Source organism: Salmo trutta, chromosome 15 (assembly GCF_901001165.1).
Source record: "Salmo trutta chromosome 15, fSalTru1.1, whole genome shotgun sequence".
Taxonomy (NCBI): domain Eukaryota; kingdom Metazoa; phylum Chordata; class Actinopteri; order Salmoniformes; family Salmonidae; genus Salmo; species Salmo trutta.
The window spans coordinates 55106588-55122610 of record NC_042971.1 but is presented as its reverse complement, the minus strand read 5'-3'; the positions used below and the strand labels follow the sequence as shown (position 1 = coordinate 55122610).

General features: G+C 41.6%; 1 protein-coding gene across 2 annotated transcripts; it reads left to right on the top strand.

Annotated features, from left to right (window-relative positions):
* Nucleotides 1–281: 281 nt before the first annotated feature.
* LOC115149373 (hippocampus abundant transcript 1 protein) lies at nt 282–15701 on the top strand. Of its 2 annotated transcripts, XM_029692191.1 has the most exons (13): nt 282–378; nt 467–653; nt 2235–2333; nt 3647–3709; nt 4128–4255; nt 4612–4726; nt 5911–6129; nt 6371–6484; nt 9808–9879; nt 10399–10511; nt 11184–11281; nt 11945–12108; nt 12376–15701. In XM_029692191.1, exons 2-13 carry the CDS (start codon nt 573–575, stop codon nt 12616–12618), a joined length of 1509 nt encoding a protein of 502 aa, XP_029548051.1. In that variant the 5' UTR covers nt 282–378; nt 467–572; the 3' UTR covers nt 12619–15701. The 2 variants fall into 2 exon arrangements, with proteins under 2 accessions (XP_029548051.1, XP_029548050.1); XM_029692190.1 differs by lacking the exon at nt 282–378 and having other exon boundaries at nt 385–653.
* Nucleotides 15702–16023: the final 322 nt, after the last annotated feature.

Below are 16023 nucleotides of genomic sequence, written 5' to 3'. Positions count from 1 at the left end.
CCTCCCAATTATATTGTTTTGAATATTTGAAAACAGCTCATGTTTCTCAGAGTAAGCTGAGTTATGCTCGCTCTTTCAATTCAATACAGTTAACCACAACTAAATGTTTTATTTGGACCAGAGAATAAACCACAATAGATACGTTGTTTCCGGGTACTGCGCGTCCTTCTTTCGTGGCTGCAGGAAACGGTGTTTAGCCCTAAATCTGGTCTCAGATCAGTTTTCTCAACCTTTACCAGACATCAAGCTGATGCGTAAAACGGTGCCATAAAACCACACACTGATCCGCAGTCAGTACATTTAGCACCATCTCTAATCTTCCATCGCTGGAGTGCGCTGTCCTCGGTACAGAGGGAATCGAGAGGACGTGTTGATGACGTATGCAATATCCATTTTGTACATTATTCGCAGGTGTTGTCGATTCGGTCGGACTACTGGGTTATAAACACGTAATTTTTTTTTACAGTTAGCCTTCCAAGGCTAAATAAGAAGGCATCCTGGAAGAAGCGGGTGAACCGAAGATCCCTACGCAGCATGGATTCTATGTAACTCCGGCAAAATGTAATGAGGAGATGGCTCCGGGAGAGAAAGATCAACAGGGTACCAACCGTATAGTGTTGGTCAAGAAAATTATCATGAAAGATGGGCCCACGGTATGTGAATTAATCGTCTTTATTTCGGCAGCCTATTGCAACCGGAAATGTAGCCTATAGTATTTGTGTAATGTAACAATGTAACCGATTTCACATAAACTGCAAACGATGGAGTATCAGCTGTAAGCGCGCCTGCGGTAGCGGCAGGCTATGACATAAGCGGACATTGTGTACTCGAGATACCTTGTGAAAATGAAACGGCTCTGTCAGCCTAAAGTGCGACACATTCTTGCGCTAAAGCTATTACCAATCCGTTTTGAAATGTGGATCAATGTGTTATTAGATGATCGATAATGGTAGATGGTTACGTTGGAACGCCTATTGGAAGGACGCGGCCGGTAATATCTCGGGGTAGCGCCTTAAGGCCTATAGCTGCGGAGGAGCTTATTGAAGCCTGTATAATATTGTTATGCCGCTGCCATTACATAACATCCACCGGCTTCCCCCCAACGCAAGCTGTTTGCATGATAATTCCATAATCATGTATTCATAGACAGAATGCATTATCATGATAATGTGTTGTTTTCAAATTAATATTTGGATAATTGTTGTTGTTGATGATGCTGGCTGTGCTCTAGCCAATAGCCAGCTGTCAGGACCATGGAAGGTGTTACCATGGTGTTACCTTGGAAAGGAAGGATAACCTGGACCAAAAACACAATCACAGATGGCGTAATAAAAAAAAAGAAGGAAAACATTACATTTTGTACTATCCAGATGTAGGATCTTAATTTAATAACTATTTTTGGAGAATTACCCTGCACAGCAGGAAATGTAAAAGTGTAGGGTATTCGAGGTTTAACAAGGCTTCTATTATTAGTCTGAGCTATAAATCAAAGTGGATTGAGACATTCATTTTATGTTAGTGGTTTTATTTGTAATTAACACAACTAAATGCTTAGGCCTGACTATTTTTCACAACATTGAAAAGCCAGCAGTGATTGAATCGCCATTAGGCCTGGCTACTGTATGTCTAATTCCACAGATTAGGCTTGGTGATCATGACGTGATTTCCACCTTGCATGACAGCGAGCTGAGATCACAACCACATCCCGCTCTCCCCCAGTTCTCACTCGTGTGTACATATTACATATACACAGACAAACTCAGTGCACTCACTGTCATCAACACGAGGGAAAGTAATGGAAGGCCCACCTTCAATCTCTACTGTCATTTAACGGCCATGTCCCAATCTTCCCAAGACTAAAGGCTGCATCACTGTGCTGTGAAGTAGCTAGAGGCCTGTGCTCCTCTATCTCTGCCTTCCTCAAATACCACTGATGGACTCCTTCAGAGGTCCCCACGTGGATGTCTTCAAATAGCAAAGAAAGTGACTGATTCACCTTGAAAGAGAAGTGGAGCAGTGGGATTTCTGTCTCTTATTGATTTAGATTCAGACTGATTTAATCTTGATAATCCCATTCAGACAGCATCATTAGACATTAGACTCAGTAAATGGTAGCCTTTTTGAAATGCTGTTGAAAAAATTATCACACTGTGAGAGCTGTTAATTTGGTGGATGTTTTAAAATTGGATCGAACACAGTCTAAAATGGCCACCTTTCTTTCCTGTGTGTTGCAGCCGGGCCATGGCATTGGCAGACCCAGTGTCTCCCATGCTGTTGTGGTCATCTTCCTGGAGTTCTTTGCCTGGGGTCTCCTCACCACTCCCATGCTGACAGTGAGTTCCATCTCCAGCTGGCCTGTCTGTTTACAGATGTAGGATCTTAATTTGATCACCCTGAAGCAGGACATTTAAAATGTTTAGTGTATTTGAGGTTTGAATGGCTTCTGAAGTTTGTAAATTCCATTTTGAAATTAGACTTGACTTTCTCTTTATGAAAAATGTATCAACCCCTACAAAATGACCATTAATTGTAATTCACATAATTCAAATTTCCTGTTGCTGCAGGATTATCTATCTTATCTATTTTATCTATTTTATTTTATCTATCTATTTTATCTGTCAATGCAACATGTAAAGTGTTGGTCCCAAGTGTCATGAGCTGAAATAAAAGATCCCAGAATTGTTCCATATGCACAACAAGCTTATTTCTCTCAAATGTTGTGCACAAATTTGTTTACGTCCCTGTTAGTGAGCATTTCTCCTTTGCCAAAACAATCCATCCACCTGACAGGTGTGGCATATCAAGAAACTGTTTAAACAGCATGATCATTACATAGGTGAACCTTGTGCTAGGGACAATTAAAGGCCACTCTAAAATGTGCAGTTTTGTCACACAATACCACCGATGACTCAAGTTGAGGGAGTGTGCAATTGGCATGCTGACTGCAGGAATGTTCAACAGAGCTGTTGCCAGAGAATTGTAATGTTCATTTCTTTACCATAAGCCGGCTCCGTTATTGTAGAGAATTCGGCAGTACGTCCAACCGGCCTCACAACGGCAGACCACGTGTAACCACGCCAGCTCAGGACCTCCTCATACGGCTTTTTCACCAGTGGGATCGTCTGAGGGGGGTGCTGAGGAATGTTTCTGTCTGTAATAAAGCCCTTTTGTGTGGAAAAAACTCATTATGTTCGGCTGGGTCTGGCTCCCTAGAGGGTGGACCTATGCCCTCCAAAGCCTACCCATGGCTGCGCCCCTGCCCAGTCATGTGAAATCCATAGATTAGTGCCAAATGCATTTATTTCAATTGACTGATTTCCTTATATGAACTGTAACTCAGTAAAATCTTTGAAATTGTTGCGTTTTATATTTTTGTTCAGTATATCTCTAGCACAGCCATCAACTCTCTCTCGCTCTCTTTCTCTCTCTCTCACTGCCAGTCTGTCTCTTATTTTCATCCCCATCTGTCTCTTCTAGTCTTCTCTCTGTAGGGTAGGTTTCTTGGCTTGTAAAACCGCTTGTTAAGCACACAGCTGTCTGTGTGTGTGTGTGTGTGTGACTATGGTTTCTTGGCAGTTGGCACCCTATCTGTGCCAGAGCCCCTTTTTAAAGATGTTTGTGGTTTCTCTGTGGTTTATTTTTGCAGGTTTTACATGAAACGTTTCCACAGCACACATTTCTGATGAATGGCCTTATTCAAGGTGTGAAGGTAAGATATCAGGCATAGAAATAACTTAAATACAAACATTTTGTTTGGCAGACTACGAACAGTATATCTCCCAAATAATTAACCAATTATGTAATTTATTGATCACTGCTATGAGGACCCCTGTAGAGATGCATCCCGGAGCGATTGAACAAAAGCAGCACTCACTAATGTATTCTGGTACTCTATAAAAAAAATTATAGATTATTATTTCATAACTAGTGGATGTTTAAGTTCATTGTAGGTTTATCATATGTCATTTCAGGAGAGCAAAGGGCAGCCATTTTCTTGCTGCTACTTGATTATAATTCAGCTCACTCTCATTTACACTAAAGATCAATGAGGCTTCTCATTACGGGTTCCCGGTAACATGACGTTCTTAACAGAGGCTCCTCCCCCTCTTTACCCTCCTCCGCCGCAGGGTCTCCTGTCCTTCATGAGCGCCCCTCTGATTGGTGCCCTGTCAGATGTGTGGGGCAGGCGGTCCTTCCTATTGGTCACTGTGTTCTTCACCTGCGCCCCCATCCCGCTCATGAGACTCAGTCCCTGGTAAGTCCTGCACCTCACTTCTGACCAAGAAAAAAACACTGCTGTGATTTGGTTCAGTATTCATTGTGTCTTTTGATTTGAATTAAACAATAAGTACATGTAAACAGGGAATCTTGTGTAGTGCTGTTGTAACAGTGCTGGTTTAGATGAAAATACCATATTATCCCACCTATGCACACACCACCATATAGCTGTCTGTTTTAACAATTTCAGTCAGCCTTTCAAATTGGTAAACATTTTGATGCCTGTCAATAGATCTTTAGAGTCTGTAGGAGTGTTTGTTGATCTTATTTGTCAAGTACGTGGTGTGGAATGCACTGCCTTGGATGTGACTGACATAATGTTTCCTCCCTCAGGTGGTACTTTGCAGCGATTTCTATGTCAGGGGCTTTCTCTGTCACCTTCTCTGTCATCTTTGCTTATGTCTCTGATGTCACTGAGGAGCATGAAAGAAGCACAGCATACGGACTGGTAAAGAGCTAGTTACATTTTTATTATGACTTCAACAGGAATGGGTAACTGATGGGAGTGGGGGCCACAAAACATCTGAACTCATCATGAGGGGCCGTAGTGGTTCATTGTTCTGCGTACCCACATCCATACCTACATATGCAGTCAGAGCCGGCCCTAGCCTTTTGAGGGCCATAAGCAAAGTTTTTGTGGGCCCCCACCTTGCGGGAAAAATATTTTAGCAGCTCCCCCTCTTGAAAGCGGGGCGTAGAGAAAATGTTAGTTTTAAAACAAGTTTGCTGCAATTCTACACATTTTGCTATGGGGCGGAGAGAAGATTGAGCAATTTTATAACTCATTTCATGCAATTCTACACATTTTGCAATAGGGTGGATAGAAATGTTTGCGGTTTTGAATGTGATATCTGAGTGTGTGACTAACAAAACCAATGGGGACCCCCAGGCTGGTAATTCTTAATAAATTACCAATCAAAAAATATTTAGCTGACATGGGCTAATTGAGTGACTGTCAGTGATTGACATAACAAGAGGAAAACTGCTGATGCACAACCACATTTTGAAATTGCACCTGGTGTATTCTACTATTCTAACTCTCAACAGTAAGTTTGGCCGCCAGTTGCCCATCCCTGATGTACAGTGTTTTCATCAGTTGATTGGGGTAGAGGATAGTGGATAATTCTATCTTGTCATCTTTCCAATTCTATTTGACAGTTATGTGGGTGAAGATCAAGTTCTGTACTTCTATATGGGTTATGCAATGTGTTCTGTTGTGTTGAATAAGATGTTGGTTGTGTCATGTTTTTACAATCCTTCACACAGTGATTTCAGATCTCATGCAGTCCCTTGAGGTCACAGCATGCAGTCTGTCATATCCCATTGAATTCTCCCATCCTTTTCACTTTGTATTTTGAGCCCTGGCGTTGAATGAAGAATAGCATTCATTAACATGAATTACGTTTCCTTTGTATAGCTTAACCACTTGTTAAATGCGAAAAATAGCTGCATACATTGGGTCATTGACAGCTATTGGCTCCAATACCATTAAAAAAATTAATTTAAATACACTACAGGACTTCATGGAAAACTGTGACAATTGTCGCTGAGTGGACTATCGTGATGAAATATAAATGGACCTAAAAAACACTAGTTTAGAACACACCTTGTCCTCTGTGTGTTTTCCTCTAGGTGTCGGCTACGTTTGCAGCCAGCCTGGTGACGAGTCCGGCCATCGGGGCGTACCTGTCCGCGTGTTACGGTGACAACCTGGTGGTGTTGGTGGCTACGCTGGTGGCTCTGGCAGACATCTGCTTCATCCTGCTGGCCGTGCCTGAGTCCCTACCGGAGAAGATGAGACTCAACACCTGGGGAGCACCTATCACCTGGGAGCAGGCAGACCCCTTCCAGGTGAGTGCTACAGTATTCTATGCCATGCTATACCATGCTATGTGTCAATGAGATCTGGCTGGGATATACTATACGTACATACACGTTAGTAGGCTACCTAGCTTCATCAGCGTCTGTGGCCATTTTGAAAAGCCTTTGGTGTCTCTGTTAGTTTAAAGCCTTTGGTGTCTCTCTTTGTTAGTTTAAAGCCTTTGGTGTCTCTCTGTTAGTTTAAAGCCTTTGGTGTCTCTCTTGTTTGCAGTCGATGAGGAAAGTGGGAAAGGATCCCACAGTTCTTCTCATCTGTATAACCGTGTTCCTGTCCTACCTACCTGAGGCTGGTCAATACTCCAGCTTCTTCCTATATCTTAGACAGGTAAATATCCAACTTGTTCCAAGTGTCAGGCTGTATCCAGATTTTCACTTCCTCATACCGTTCTTCTCTCACACCAGGATTTACAGTATTACTGGCTTAGTACAAAAGGGGGCTCCAAAAAAAACGCAAAAAAACCCATTGGGCGTCTATTACCAGAATGCTAACAAAATTAGCACAAGTAATAGAGGATTTCCATGGAGGCTGCTAGCTAAATATGCTAACGAGCGCAAACGGAAATAAACTAATTGCAAAACATTAGGAAATCCAGCTCATAAAGTTATACATACAGTATATAGGTAGGAACATTGCACTTCTGTTGTCATCTGATGACAATGAAGCTATTGTCTGCCGAATATGTTGCACTAATGTATTTTCGGTGAAGGAAAACAATAGTTACACGTCCCTGATCACTCTTGAAGCAAAAAAACACTGACTTTCAATATAAAACGTGATCCCTGTCAATACACAGCTGGACTCAACTGCTCGTGCTTTCTCCCGTTGTGCCATTTACAAACAAACACGTGACTGGCTCAACTGTGCTGGGGAACCATGGTAAACTTCATAATGTAAAATAATGTGACAGGTGAAATGAAGAACAGAATCTGCTTTATCTCCTAACAAATTGCACAACAGGTATTTACTTAAAGTAGCTACAAAAAAAAAATGTATTGTGGTAAATAGTTTTGACAGCCACAGGATGGTTTTTCAATACTATTTCCAAATTACCTGGTATATATGGTATACTGCCAAAGTCTAGTTGTTCCTCTACCTTATACAATTAAACCAATTAAGCCTTCCCCATTTCTCCTTCTCCCAAATCCAGTCAGCGGATGTTCTGAAAGAGCTGCAAAATCTGGACCCCTACAAATCAGCCGGGCTTGACAATCTGGACCCTTTCTTTCTATAATTATCTGCCAAAATTGTTGCAACCCCTATTACTAGCCTGTTCAACCTTTCTTTCGTGTCATCTGAGATTCCCTAAGATTGGAAAGCAGCTGCGGTCATCCCCCTCTTCAAAGGGGAGGACACTCTTGACCCAAACTGCTGCAGACCTATATCTATCCTACCCTGCCTTTCTAAAGTCTTCAAAAGCCAAGTCAACAAACAGATTACCGATTATTTCGAATCCCACCGCACCTTCTCCGCTATGCAATCTGGTTTCAGAGCTGGTCATGGGTGTAACTCAGCCACGCTCAAGGTCCTAAATGATATCTTAACCGCCATCGATAAGAAACAATACTGTGCAGCCGTATTCATTGACATGGCCAAGGCTTTCGACTCTGTCAATCACCACATCCTCATCGGCAGACTCAATAGCCTTGGTTTCTCAAATGATTGCCTCGCCTGGTTCACCAACTACTTCTCTGATAGGGTTCAGTGTGTCAAATCGGAGGGCCTGTCGTCCGGGCCTCTGGCAGTCTCTATGGGGGTGCCACAGGGTTCAATTCTTGGGCCGACTCTGTTCTCTGTATACATCAATGATGTTGCTCTTGCTGCTAGTGATTCCCTGATCCACCTCTATGCAGACAACACCATTCTGTATACTTCTGGCCCTTCTTTGGACACTGTGTTAACTACTCTCCAGACGAGCTTCAATGCCATACAACTCTCCTTCCGTGGCCTCCAACTGCTCTTAAATACAAGTAAAACTAAATGCATGCTCTTCAACTGATCGCTGCCTGCACCTGCCCGTCCGTCCAGCATCACTACTCTGGACGGTTCTGTCTTAGAATATGTGGACAACTACAAATACCTAGGTGTCTGGTTAGACTGTAACCTCTCCTTCCAGACTCACATCAAACATCTCCAACCCAAAGTTAAATCTAGAATTGGCTTCCTTTTTCGCAACAAAGCATCTTTCACTCATGCTGCCAAACATACCCTCGTAAAACTGACCATCCTACCGATCCTCGACTTTGGCGACATCATTTACAAAATAGCCTCTAATACCCTACTCAATAAATTGGATGCAGTCTATCACAGTGCCATACGTTTTGTCACCAAAGCCCCATATACTACCCACCACTGCGACCTGTACGCTCTCGTTGGCTGGCTCTCGCTTCATACTCGTCGCCAAACCCACTGGCTCCAGGTCATCTACAAGACCCTGCTAGGTAAAGTTCCCCCTTATCTCAGCTCGCTGGTCACCATAGCAGCACCCACCTGTAGCACGCGCTCCAGCAGGTATATCTCTCTGGTCACCCCCAAAGCCAATTCATCCTTCGGCAGTCTCTCCTTCCAGTTCTCTGCTGCCAATGACTGGAACGAACTACAAAAATCTCTAAAACTGGAAATACTTATCTCCCTCACTAGCTTTAAGCACCAGCTGTCAGAGCAGCTCACAGATTACTGCACCTGTACATAGCCCATCTATAATTTAGCCCTAACAACTACCTCTTCCCCTACTGTATTTATTTATTTATTTATTTTGCTCCTTTGCACCCCATTATTTCTATTTCTACTTTGCACTTTCTTCCACTGCAAATATACCATTCCAGTGTTTTAGTTGCTATATTGTATTTACTTCGCCACCATGGCCTTTTTTGCCTTTACCTCCCTTATCTTACCTCATTTGCTCACTTTGTATATAGACTTATTTTTCTACTATATTATTGACTGTAGGTTTGTTTTATTCCATGTGTATCTCTGTGTTGTTGTATGTGTCAAACTGCTTTGCTTTATCTTGGCCAGGTCGCAATTGTAAATGAGAACTTGTTCTCAACTTGCCTACCTGGTTAAATAAAGGTGAAAAATAAATAAAATAAAAATACCTGCTCTTCATTTACCCGAGACTGCTTAAAACTTCTCTTTCATTTATCTGCGCCATCTGGCAGTAAACATGAGATTTTGGTATTATTATACCCGGCTACGGGTACCCAGCCCCATGTAGACTATCTGTGTGAGTAAGACCTAGCAAACTATCCTCAATATTGTGTGCAGATTTCTAATGAAAACATCATCCACATAAAATTCAACACATCAAATCATCTCAACAAGAGATGAAGAACAGTTGAGTTATTTCTGTACAAGGTGTCGTTTACCACAGGTTCAGTTCGTTATAGCTGGGTGACTGTAATCATAGAGATTTCGTTCTTTCGCCGTTCCTTTCTCTTCTACTTGAACAGCTCACTCTCCGTTGAGCACAGTCAAGTGCTTGTCATTTAACATAGTGGCATTAATTTGCTTTGGAGTAAAGAGGGAGACTAATGCTGTTTTATGGCTTTCTCCCTCTGTTTATAGCTCTCTCTCTTTCTGTCTTTCTCCCTTTCTCTCTCTTTGTCTCGCTCTCCATTTATTTTTATTTCTCAATCTCTCTATCTCAGGTCATTAACTTTTCATCGGCAACAATCGCAGTGTTCATCGGGGTGGTTGGGATCCTCTCCATCATAGCCCAGGTATGTATCTGGTGCAATACTCCTCCATTTAACTGTCTGTGGGAGACTGCAATGTGTTACTGAACAATCAGTTCTAATAAAGTCTTAGGTTAAAAACATATGTCAGTTCAAATGAGTTATTGTCCTTTGGAATTGAATCCACGTTTAGATGTAAAGAATGCTGACATTTTTTATTTTCATTATTTAACTAGGCAAGTCAGTTGAGAACAAATTCTTATTTTCAATGACGGCCTAGGAACAGTGGGTTAACGACAGATTTTTACCTTGTCAGCTCGGGGATTCGATCTTGCAACCTTTCGGTTATGAGTTCGATGCATGCCCACTCTAAAAAGGCATTATAATGTAATGTAGCAAATTGTGTAATTCCTATGAATACAATATTTATGGAGTGTGCCTACAATAAATATTAAATAAATTAGCACTTTGTAAAGCACTTTGTGACGACTTCTGATGTAAAATGGGCTTTATAAAAACATTTCATATTTTTTTAATGTATTAATTGTTTGCCTCTTGTTGCAGACACTTATTCTGACAGTCTTGATGAGAACTATTGGAAACAAGAACACGGTCCTTCTGGGCCTGGGCTTCCAGATTCTACAGCTGGCCTGGTACGGCTTCGGGTCAGAACCATGGTGGGTCAGCTTCAACTCTGTCTGCTGTACTGTGGTTACCTTAGTATTATCAACAGGGCTAGCCTGTACTGTGGCTACCTGAGTAATATCAACAGGGCTAGCCTGTACTGTGGTTACCTTAGTATTATCAACAGGGCTAGCCTGTACTGTGGCTACCTGAGTAATATCAACAGGGCTAGCCTGTACTGTGGTTACCTTAGTATTATCAACAGGGCTAGCCTGTACTGTGGCTACCTGAGTAATATCAACAGGGCTAGCCTGTACTGTGGTTACCTTAGTATTATCAACAGGGCTAGCCTGTACTGTGGCTACCTGAGTAATATCAACAGGGCTGGCCTGTACTGTGGCTACCTGAGTAGTATCAACAGGGCTGGCCTGTGTTGACAGTTAAGTACAGTTAGACAACAGATAGAACTCACACTATTTTAATTTTTTTTATAAATACAGAATATTACAAGTCCTTGACTGTCCACTCTATTGTTAACAAAACCTTAATGCAATTATCTCTCTTGTTCAAATGAAAAACGATCTAAAAAAAAAAGGAAGCAAAAGCGAAGGGGAATTGTGATCAGTTTTATCAGAGGTCACTGAGCGTGCTCAGAAGGGCTGGTCCTGAGGGTGTGGTTACTAGTTCCTATAGCTAAGTGTCTGTCTGTCTCCTCTCTTGTGTAGGATGATGTGGGCTGCAGGTGCAGTAGCAGCCATGTCTAGTATCACCTTTCCTGCAGTGAGCGCCCTGGTGTCTCGCAGTGCAGACCCAGATAAGCAAGGTAAGACATTCCCTTTATTTCTCTTTTCTGTATGTACTTCATCCGTTTGTCCTGCTCTAAGATATTTCCCTTCATGTAACCTGTCCGTTTGTCCTGCTCTCTTCGGTACCACCTTTCTTCCTTTGCCCCCTCCGTTGTCATTTTGAAAGTGAATCAATATGAAAAATATGTTTGCTGGACATTTTCCATTAAGACACACCACAGTATATAAAGGCATGGATGTTTTAACTTTGACTATTTGTTTCATAGCAGACGTATAGCAGAAATTTAAGGCACCCGAGTGGTGCAGCAGTCTAAGGCACTGCATCTCAGTGCTAGAGGCGTCACTAAAGGTCCTGGTTCTATCCCGGGCTGTATTACAACTGGGCTGTGATCGGGAATCCCATAATAGGACAGTGCACATTTGGCCCATCGTTGTTAGGGTAGGGTTTGGCCGGGGTAGGCCGTTATTGTAAAATAAGAATTTGTTCTTAACTGACTTGCCTAGTTAAATAAAAATATCCTGTGGTTATCATTTGACTTTGTTCTTATAGGCCTTGATCAGAAACAAAGTCTCATGGATGTTTATGTATCTGTATCCTCTGTGATGTCATGCTGTTCTGCCCAGGGACCACAGGTACTCATGGTCCCTGACAAATAAATGTATAACCTGTCTCTCCTCAGGTCTGGTTCAGGGGATGATCACTGGTATCCGAGGCCTATGTAACGGTCTGGGCCCGGCACTGTACGGACTTATCTTCTTCATGTTTAACGTAGAGCTGAACACAATCGATCCCATCCAGGGAGAGTACCCCATCGACCCTTTACCTATTAACCCCCCGACTGAGGTAAATTAATCACGATCACCAATGACATCTTCATTGTTACTCTAGTATAGGCAGACTTTATATAGCTGTATACATTTCTGTCTCATTTAGCTTTAACACGTTTCTTCCTAAGTAGGTACGTGCAATCTTCCCGTTGCCATATTCCTTCATCTTTCTGTTTCTTTATTCAGAGATGGGTTATATTCTTTGTGTTGTATGAATGTCAAATGAGGTTCCTACAGAAAAATGAAGTTCTGTATCTATAATACCGTGTCTCTCTCCATACAGAAATCCTTGATCCCCGGCCCTCCCTTCCTGCTGGGCTCATGCACGGTGGTGGTGGCCTTCCTGGTAGCCTTGTTTATCCCTGAGAACACCGAACCTCCGGTGGTGACCTGCGCTGACGCCAAGGATACCTCCATGCTAGCCGGCGTCCACATCAACACCCCGTTACCGGGCAGCGACGAGGACACGCCAGCGCTGACCAGCGACGAGGACTTTGAGCCCCTCCTGCAGGACAGTGTTGTGTGACTGAGGGAGGGCAGCAGGTGGCTCCTGCAGAACAGCATCGTGTGACTGAGGGAGGATGGAGGGCAGCCGGCGGCTTTGGTATTATTACACCCAGCTACGGGTACCACGCCCCCCATGTAGCCTACGTATCCCCAACGGAGAAGAGGGAGAGAGGCCTAGCTAACAAACCTCAATATTGTGTGCAACTCTGCACTGCACAACCAACCGGTCCCCGCCCCTGTCCCATAGGAACTAGTATTTTCTTTTAGGAGGATTGGATTTGCTGTTTATGATGTTGTGATCTTACAGGGGATGTTTTTTTGGTTTTCACCTCTAGGACTCTAAGTTTTAATTCTGAAGGGAGCGATAGCGAAGATGGTGGACCCAGCGGGCAAAACTGGTTACTGGTTGGTATCTGGTGTCATTTCAACCAGATTTGCCCGCAGGGGAGATTGAGTTGTTCAGTAGAGGTAGAAGGGAAAGAGCTTGCTGTGCCCGGAATTTGATTGCTTTAACGAATCTTCAAGCTCAGCATTTACTGTAGTCCACACCTAATGGTACCTCAATACAAGTAGGCTTGAACTGAATCTGTGAAGTGCAAGGAGATATGTGCCAGTAGTCAGTCAACAACACTTAAAATATTTACTTAGAATACTTGTTCACTACGAGCAGCCATAAGATTACGACATTATAAAAGGGATGAGATATATACTGTAAGTCCGATATTTCATGGGAGCTTCTGTTCACAAGCCTTACAACAACTCATATCATTCAGAGAGCAGTTATCATATCATTGTCTTATAACTGGTGGGGAAACATGGGAGATTAGGATGATAGGATATTTGACATAGGAAGATTAGATCTTGGTGTAATTTTTACTCCCAAGATCTCAACTTCTCACTTTATTGTGCAGAGTTTTGGTACTTGAACCACTGGTCCTGGAGTAACTGCTAAAAGTGTTCCTGTATAGTGAGAACATGGAACTATTTAAGATATTCACTGGATGTGGCCTCCTGTCAGTAGGAGGCAGTGCTGAGGTGTGGATGATGCCATTAGGTTATGGTTGTCATGGTTTTATGCAGTGCTCTGCAGTTTCTGTTAAGTCTGCAAAATCTTGATTGCTACTGTACTAAAAAGGTTTTTTATCTTAAAATATATGATGTATTTTATTTATATTATCCATACTGTAAAAATGATATTGCTAACATTCTGCAACATATTGACAGAAATGTCTAGGCTACTCTGGTAGTAATAATAATGTATTTAACTTAGAGGAACAAGTTGTTACTGGTTCTTTTTGTAATTTTTGGGCAGATTTTTTTTAATCTTTTTTTTAAAAGTATAACCTTATCCTGAAATATATTTTGGGGGTGGACATTTTTTTTGGGGGGGGGGGGGGGGTGACAAAATCATGACTTTCAATCTTTCTTTTTTTTTCTTTCACTAAATATGTCCCAGTGTTGCAAGCTACCTCAGCTTTAAAAATTACTTATTTTGAAGTCTGATTTTAACGTGGTTTAACCATCATCTGCAAAATCATCGTTAGCTCAAATAGTTTTCACCCCCCAAGAGTCAAACTTAGCTAACCCGGGGTTTATAAAATATAAATTAAGAGAAAGCAATTTGACCTGATCAAATCCATTAGGGGCACATTTGTATTGTACATAATGATTATTTTCTGTGAGGTTGTCACAATGTGTAAATGTTCATATTTTATATGTACATACTGTATTGAATTAAAGGTATTAGCCTGTATACCTACAGATTACGCTTTTAAAACTAATATTTACCCCTCATGAACAACAACGCCAAGTTGTTTTCCCTAATGTGAATGAGGAAGTAGTTTGTCTAGACCTACAGCTGTATGTAAAGGTACTCAATACCCATGTCAAGTTGAGTATGTACTGAAGGAGATTCCTGTTTGGATGCATAATGCATGAATAGTGACTAGCTGTCCATGGATCTTTTTAAGAGTATAGTATTAGAAAGCTCACAAAATGTGTTGTACCTGAATGTGAACTTTTAAAAGTATTTATATTCCTCAAAAAGTGGCTATGGGGACAGAAAGACACAGCTACACATGTCTTCCTGTCTGTCCCTGAAATAAAACAATAAACAATATATTAGGTATACAGTTGATTGGTTATTGGTTGTGCTCAGACAGAGATTGTGAGTGCTTCTGCTTTCCCCTGACGGTTTGCCAGTCATTTCCTTGTTCTCTAAGGTACATGTACGCAGGTTCCTATCAGCGAGGGAAATGATTGAAGTGAGCAGGAGAAGGTAAAGCTTCCTATCTGTCACCTCCAACCCCAATCCTGTTGTGAAGTATTTTGACCAAGAATCCATAAATTGATGTCAGAAGGTCAACAGCTACTTTCGTCAGTGACTGTTGTTGAATTTCCTCCAGTGTTATATTGTACCTGCCTGTAAGAGTAAAAAGGAATTATTATTATTATAAATTCTATGATGAAGACTATTGTATTGTATATGTTATGGAAAAGTATATCGGAATGGTTACAATACATATCTCTAGGACTGCTATATTTTGGGAACACGTTTAGAACTTCATTGCCCACAAATCTGAAATGCACCCCATGAAGTATTTTTCTTATTTTGTGTAACATGATGATGATTTTGTTATCATAGCTGCACATCAACTTCATAGTTTTGTTTGTATGATGATGATTTATAACTGAGACAACATATTCCACCATGTGCTCTTCATGTCTGTATCTACACCCAGCATCTTTGAGAGGATTATTATACAAACGTGCCTAACAAGTGAACATGTTCATTTCTGAAGATAAGACAAATGACTATAGCTTTGTCTCAAACTGGCACCCTATTCCCTTATTAGTGCACTCCTTTTGACCAGGGCCCCATCGGGCTCTGGTCAAAACTATTACACTATATAGAGAATAGGGTGCCATTTGGGATGCAGCCTAACGGTGTACATGAAGTGGAAGTTATTGCTCATGATAACCCAAACAAATGAAATATACACGGGCTATGTATATATACCTCTTAAGTCTTGTCTTGGGAAAAAAGGAAAAAGGTTGAATTGTAATAATAAAAAAACATGACCTAAGTCAAGTAATGTAACCTATTTTAACGGTGTTCATATTTTGATCACATGGTGGCGGTGTTGTGCTGTGTACTTTCCCAATAGAAATCAAGATGGAAGGTTTTAGCTGTGAGTGGGCAGGCTGGCGTTTATTAGGATGAGTCTTGTCCAGGAGGCAGAGCTATTTTCCGCTAGATGAGCCAGCTGCAAAGTCAAAATTGTCTATATTGTAAAAATGTATGAAAACAAACATTTTGCTTTGTCTTAAATTAAAACCAAAAAGCTTAAAATAAGGTTAGGGTTAGCATTAGGGTGGTGGTAAAAGTACTCAATTGTCATATTTGAGTAAAATTAAAGATACC

What these genes read in the sequence shown, in the direction of transcription:
- LOC115149373 (XM_029692191.1), top strand. Translation starts at nt 573, where the DNA reads ATGGCTCCGGGAGAGAAAGATCAACAGGGTACCAACCGTATAGTGTTG. An exon ending in TCATGAAAGATGGGCCCACG is followed by an intron (nt 654 to 2,234) that starts GTATGTGAATTA and finishes TGTGTGTTGCAG; the next exon opens with CCGGGCCATGGCATTGGCAG. An exon ending in TCACCACTCCCATGCTGACA is followed by an intron (nt 2,334 to 3,646) that starts GTGAGTTCCATC and finishes TTATTTTTGCAG; the next exon opens with GTTTTACATGAAACGTTTCC.